The sequence below is a fragment of the Sorex fumeus genome, unplaced genomic scaffold (genome assembly GCF_029834395.1).
Source record: "Sorex fumeus unplaced genomic scaffold, SorFum_2.1 ptg000126l, whole genome shotgun sequence".
NCBI lineage: Eukaryota > Metazoa > Chordata > Mammalia > Eulipotyphla > Soricidae > Sorex > Sorex fumeus.
The window spans coordinates 6,376,982-6,382,916 of NW_026606183.1; the positions used below are offsets into that span (position 1 = coordinate 6,376,982).

Sequence of the window (5,935 nt, forward strand, 5' to 3'; positions counted from 1 at the left end):
TCCAGGACCATATGGGATGCTGGGAATTAAACCTAAACCCCGGTCGGCCATGTGCAAGGCTAACAAACGCCCTACCTGAGGTACTAGGCCTTCCTTCCTTTCTTCCTTTGTTTTTAGGTTACACCCAGCGGATCAATTAGAACAGCAGGTACGGTGTTTGCCTTCACGCTGACGACCCAGATTCGATTTCTCTGTCCCTCTCAGAAAGCCCGGCCAGCTACCGAGAGTGTCCCACCCACACACCAGAGCCTGGCAAACTCCCTGTGGCGTATTCGATATGCCAAAAACTAACAAGTCTCACAATGGAGACATTACTGGTGCCCGCTCGAGCAAATTGATGAACAAAGGGAGGACAGTGCTACAGTGCTACCTAGTGGATCTCAAAATTTATTTCTGGCTCTGGGGCTGGAGCAATAGCACAGCAGGTAGGGCGTTTACCTTGCACGTGGTCAACCCTGGTTCGATTCCCAGCATCCCATATGGTCCTCTGAGCACCGCTAGGGGTAATTCCTGAGTGCAGAGCCAGGAGTAACCCCTGTGCATCGCCAGGTGTGACCAAAAAAGTCAAAAAAAATTTTTATTTCTGGCTCTGCTCCTGGATCATTCCTGGTGCCAGAATCAAACCCAGGTCAGCTATGTGCAAGGCAAGTGCTTTACCTGCTTTATTATGTCTCTGGCCCTTTTATTTTTTTTTAAGGACTTCATTAAGAGAATACAAATAACTACATTAGATCCATAGGATTTCTGCTTTAAAATCAGCAGATTAGGGACTGGAGAGGAGATATAGAACAGTGGGTAGGGCATTTTCCTTGCATGTGCCCCCTGGCACCGCATATGGTTCCCAAGTCCCATCTGGAGTTATCCCTGAGTACAGAGTCAGGAGTAAGACCTAAACACAGCCAGGTGAGACCCCAAAACCAGCAACAACAAAAGCTTTGAAAGAAGATGGGATTGATCCAGGTCAGTTTTACCAGGTGGGCGCCACAATGGAATAGTCATAATACTGTCAAGGATGTGTCCAGACCAGGAGATACCTCAGAGGTTTGAGGGCACATGCGGGAGCCCACGTTCGAGCTCCCGCACCGCACGCCCCTCCTGCTCCGAGCACGTAGCTGGGACTAGTTCTCAGAAGACCAGCCGTGCGTGGCTCCTGCACCAGAGATGATGGAGCTGGGGAAAGAGAGCGAAAGCGGCCGGCAAGAGGCGCTGGTGAGTCAGGAGGTTCGTGTTGAAGAAACTGAGCGGATAGGAAATTATTAATAATTCTGATGCTTGATTAATTATTTATTATTAATTTAAATTTTCCATCTGATTCTTGGACCCAGGCTGGAGAGATAGTACAGTGGGTAGGATGTCTGCCTTGCACACGGCGGAGTTCAATACTTCCGCCCCTTTCGAAGAGCCCGGCAAGCTACCGAGAGTATCCTGCCCGCCAGGCAAAGTCTGGCAAGTACCCGTGCAGTATTCGATATGTCAAACACAGCAACAATAAGTCTCACAATGGAGACGTTACTGGGTCTGTTGGAGCAAATCGATGAACAACGGGGAGGACAATGCTACAGTGCTGATATCTGATACAGGGGTTTCGGGATGTCTGGATCTTGATCGGATTGCAGTATTCCCTGATTGCCCAATCCGGGGGTCTCTGGGTTAAGCGCTCTGTGCACTAAGTTAAAAGCCCCGGGACTCCCTTTCCCTGGAGGCCTTGCGCCGCTCTGACTACAACTGCCACCAGCCCGGCGACCCGTATTCCCGGGTCGGCTTCCCAGTCCCGGCATTCCTCGTGGTTTTCCTGCTTTGCCTGCTGACCAGGGAACAACCAATGAGGTGAGGCGCTGCGAGACCAGGCGGGCCAATCGCCGGGTCAGAGGGGCGGGAGGGGCGTGGTCGGCCCCGCCCCGCCCCGTCGTCGCGGCTCTCCCGCACCCCTCCGGCGGCTCCCGCAGCCATGGGCGCTACCTGGCGCAGCCCGGGCTGGGCCCGCCTGGCGCTCTGCCTCGCGGGCTTCGCGCTCTCGCTCTACGCGCTGCACGTGAAGGCGGCGCGCGCCCGGGACCAGGACTACCGCGCGCTCTGCGACGTGGGCACCGCCATCAGTTGTTCACGCGTCTTCTCCTCTAGGTGCGCTTGGGGTGCCAGGGGAGCTGAGGCAGGCGGCCGGGCGAGTCGAGGGGGGCACAGCGCTGAGAACCGGGTGTGTGGGAAGTGGAGTGTGTGTGTGTGTGTGTACATGCGTGTGTGTGCGTGCGGCGCCCGCGCGTATATAAATAATGCTAAGGAGTTCCGTAATTATGGGGATCCGGATTCCAATAAATAACGGTGACTGTGTGTGGGGAGGACGGGGTACCGCCTGAGGAGGATCTCGATGGTAACTGTGGCCGGAAGCGCCACATAGGACTGCGCTTGAGGGCCCTTTAGTAGAAGGAGGAATAAAGTGAGCTGCAGAGCGGCCAGGATCAAAGGATTCAGGGCAGAAAGATTGTACCGAGGACTTCCAGTTTCTGGTGACTTTGTAAAGCAAGAGCAATCAATATTCCGCCTTTGCTGTTCTTAAAAAATACATTTTTTTGGTTTGTTTTGTTAGGGAGCTTCGCTGGACGATGTTCAGGGTTCACTCCAGGGTATGCACGCAGGAATTACTCCTGGCGGTGCACGGGGGAATTTTAAAAAATTCTTGTGGCCGGAATTAAATTTAATTCTTTGTACAGAGGGCAGGGCATTATGCCTTGCACCTGGCTGACCCAGGTTCGATCCTTGGCATTCCATATCATCCCCTGAGCACCACCAGGACTGTTACCTGAGTGCACAGCCAGGAGTGACCGCTGAGCTTCGCAAGGTATGGCCAACAAAATCCAGTCACTGTCCTCCCGTTGTTCATCGATTTCCTCGAGCGGGCCCAGTAACGTCTCCATCATGAGACTTGTTGTTACTGTGTTTGGCATATCGAGTACATCACGGGGAGCTTGCCAGGCTCTGCCGTGCGGGCGAGATACTCTCGGTCGCTTGCCGGGCTCTCCGAGAGGGGTGGAGGAATCGAACTCGGGTCGGCCATGTTGGCAGCTTGTAAGGCAAACGCCCTACCGCTGTGCTATCGCTCCAGCCCTACAAAAAACAACAAATAATTTTTGTAAGTTGGACTGGAGAGATACCTCAACAGGCGCATAATTTAATCCTGCACCACATTGCCCCCTGAGCACTAAGCACTCAATACTCCAACCACTCCAAAAATAACTTATTGAAAGTTGAGAATGAAGAGGGTGATCTGGAGGAGCAATGAGAAGGCCTGGCCTTGGGGACAGGAAAGGAGAGAAGCAGTGACATGGAATCCTGATGTGACCAGAAGAATGTCACACGATGCCAGAAGGTTATGGACCCTTGGACTTTGGGGATTGCTCTTGGGAATGTGTGGTGAGGGGAACAAGACCAGTCCTGGAGACTTTTCAGAAACTGCCAGTCGATATCAGGGACCATGGGGCAGGAGTGATATTACAACGGGAAGAGCATTTGCCTTGCACGCAGCTGACCCTAGATTCGATCCCCAGCATCCCATATGGTTTCCTGAGTGCAAAGCCAGGAGTAGCCCCTGACCATTGCCGGCTGTGACCCAAAGAGCAAAATAAATAAATATTGGGGACCAAGACTAGGTCGAACCCTAATCTGAGCCCACCCCTCTATCAGGTGGGGGAAGGGCTTCGGGCTGGTGGAGCACGTGCTGGGCCAGGACAGCGTCCTCAACCAATCCAACAGCATATTTGGCTGCATCTTCTACACTCTGCAGCTGGTGTTAGGTGAGTGGCCTCGCTACCTCTGGACTCACTCCCTCCTTGGCCCCGCCTTGGCCACCTCTGTTTCTTGCTGACAGCTCAGGGCCCTGGAGGTGGGAATTAATGGCTTTTGGAGGCAGGGGGAGGGGGAGTTGGACCACATCCAGCACTGATGAGGTATCAAGTGGTGCCAGCGATTAAAATCAGTTGACCACATGCAGAGCAAGCACCTTCACCCGTGCACTATCCCTGGGTCCCAGATAGTTCAGTTGGCTCAGTTACTTTTAGGGCTAGAAGAGGTTAAAGATTCCCTAGAACCTCACTGGGAAGGATTCAGATGTTTCTTTCCAAGGGGAATGCAAACATTCTTCGCCTTCCTTTCCTGTATTGCTCAGTAGGAAAAAGACTCTCTGGGTCTAGGGACCATTGAACCGCTGGCTAGCAGAACCAAGGTCTTGGAAGACTTCTTACTTTAGGTTTCCTCGCAGCCTCCTGTCTGGCATCATTAAGTCAGGGCAGAATTCTAAATCCCATGCCTGATTCTTTTTTATCTTGCAGGTTGCCTACGGGGCCGCTGGGCATCTATCCTGCTGGTGCTGAGTTCCCTGTTATCTCTCGCTGGTTCTCTCTATTTGGCCTGGATCCTGTTCTTTGTCCTCTATGATTTTTGCATCGTTTGCATAACCACCTATGCCATCAATGGGGGTCTGATGATGCTCAGCTTCCGGGAGTTCCAGGGCGCCCCGAGCAAGGCCAAGAGACACTGAGCACTCACATTCCAGCCAGGCTGACCAAATTTGCTCTGCTTTGTCTGTGAGCCTTGCGAAAGGGGGTCCCATGTGGCCCCTTAGACACTGTAGGCCCACGTAGAACAATGGACCAAATGTGCTATTCTCCTTACTGCACCTCAGTGCCTCTGTCTTTGTCCTCAAAGGCTGGTTCCCAAGTTCCTGCCATTGCCCAAGGAGGGAAGCGATAAAAAAGCATTCTACGCGATAAAATTACTTAAATAAATGTGCCAAGTCTCCGTCATCTGTCTGTCAGGCACCCCAGCGCTGGGCTTCCCCCAGCCTCACCCCTTTGAGTGCTGGAAGAATGAGTCAGAGGAGAGCGAGGGCCTGTCTGGGAAGGTGGTTAATTCCTTTTCCAGTGTGTGCACTCAGCAGGACTTGGGGCCACATCAGCACCCACCCCCAGGAAACAGGCTGGCAGCTGGTCCTTCCAGCTCATGAAGTCAGGCCACCTCTCCGGGAAGGGCCGCACACACTCTTCCAAGGGCTGAAAAGTCCTTCCTGTGGTCTGACCTTTGCTGGGAGTACACCTGGTGATGTTCAGGGACCATGCAGTGTCCAGGAATAAAACTGCGGCACCCACACGTAAAGCGTCTGATCCAACCTTTGACCCTTGGTAGAGCCATGACCCCTCAGTACGCATGGGTTAGTTTTGGTGACCCTGGAGGGCATTCTGGTTTCGTCTTTTCCAGTATGTACTGAGCATTTAGCACAGGTCAAGACTATTTAAGAACATAACTTTGGGGGGGCCAGAGAGATAGGCCTTGCATGTGACTGGCCCTGGTTCATTTCCCTAGTACCACATATGGTCCCTTGAGCTCTGCCAGGAATGAACCCTGAGCACAATCAGGTGTGGTGCAAAAGCCGAAAAATAAAATAACATGATGTGTTAGTTCATTGAATCCTGACAGCAATGTCTGAGCTAGGGGCTGTGATTATCTCTCTCGATAAGGAAACTGAGACACAGAGAGTCTTTAGTCCTCTAAATCACACAGCTAAGAGGGGATGAGGAACTCTCAGGATCCGATTCTGCCTGAGTTGTCTGGCTCCAATGTCTGTGTTCTTTATCTTTTGGAGGAGTCTCAAGCAGTACTTAGAGAGCCAAAGGGCTACTTTCAGCCATACTCAGCCAAAGAGTGCTCAGGCTTGGTAGTGCATGAGGACCATGCAGCGCCAGAATGGAATTCAGATCCTTGTGTTTGCCACGTCCTTGAGCCAGGGCTGTCTCCTTGGCCCCATCAATGTTTATGCTATTTTTGGGGTGGGTAGGGGGGCTTGGTTTCTGTTTTTCTGGGGTTTGTTTTGTATTTATTTGGGACCACACCTGGCAGTGCTCAGCGCTTTACTCCAGACTCTACACTCAGGGATCACTCCTGGCAA

At 52.5% G+C, this 5,935-nt stretch overlaps 1 protein-coding gene across 2 annotated transcripts; it reads left to right on the forward strand.

Annotated features, from left to right (window-relative positions):
* Nucleotides 1-1,883: 1,883 nt before the first annotated feature.
* Nucleotides 1,884-5,093, forward strand: VKORC1 (vitamin K epoxide reductase complex subunit 1). 2 transcript variants are annotated; one of them, XM_056137641.1, is made up of 3 exons: nt 1,884-2,121; nt 3,679-3,788; nt 4,323-5,088. In XM_056137641.1, the coding sequence occupies exons 1-3, from the start codon at nt 1,949-1,951 to the stop codon at nt 4,529-4,531; spliced, it is 492 nt and encodes a 163-aa protein (XP_055993616.1). In that variant the 5' UTR covers nt 1,884-1,948; the 3' UTR covers nt 4,532-5,088. The 2 variants fall into 2 exon arrangements, with proteins under 2 accessions (XP_055993616.1, XP_055993617.1); XM_056137642.1 differs by lacking the exon at nt 3,679-3,788 and having other exon boundaries at nt 4,323-5,093.
* The last annotated feature ends 842 nt before the right edge of the window (nt 5,094-5,935 follow it).

Excerpts from the sequence above, each read along its gene's own strand:
- VKORC1 (XM_056137641.1), top strand. The coding sequence starts at position 1,949 with ATGGGCGCTACCTGGCGCAGCCCGGGCTGGGCCCGCCTGGCGCTCTGC. Across the intron at positions 2,122-3,678 it reads TCACGCGTCTTCTCCTCTAG|GTGGGGGAAGGGCTTCGGGC; the intron begins GTGCGCTTGGGG and ends CCCCTCTATCAG. Across the intron at positions 3,789-4,322 it reads CACTCTGCAGCTGGTGTTAG|GTTGCCTACGGGGCCGCTGG; the intron begins GTGAGTGGCCTC and ends TTTATCTTGCAG.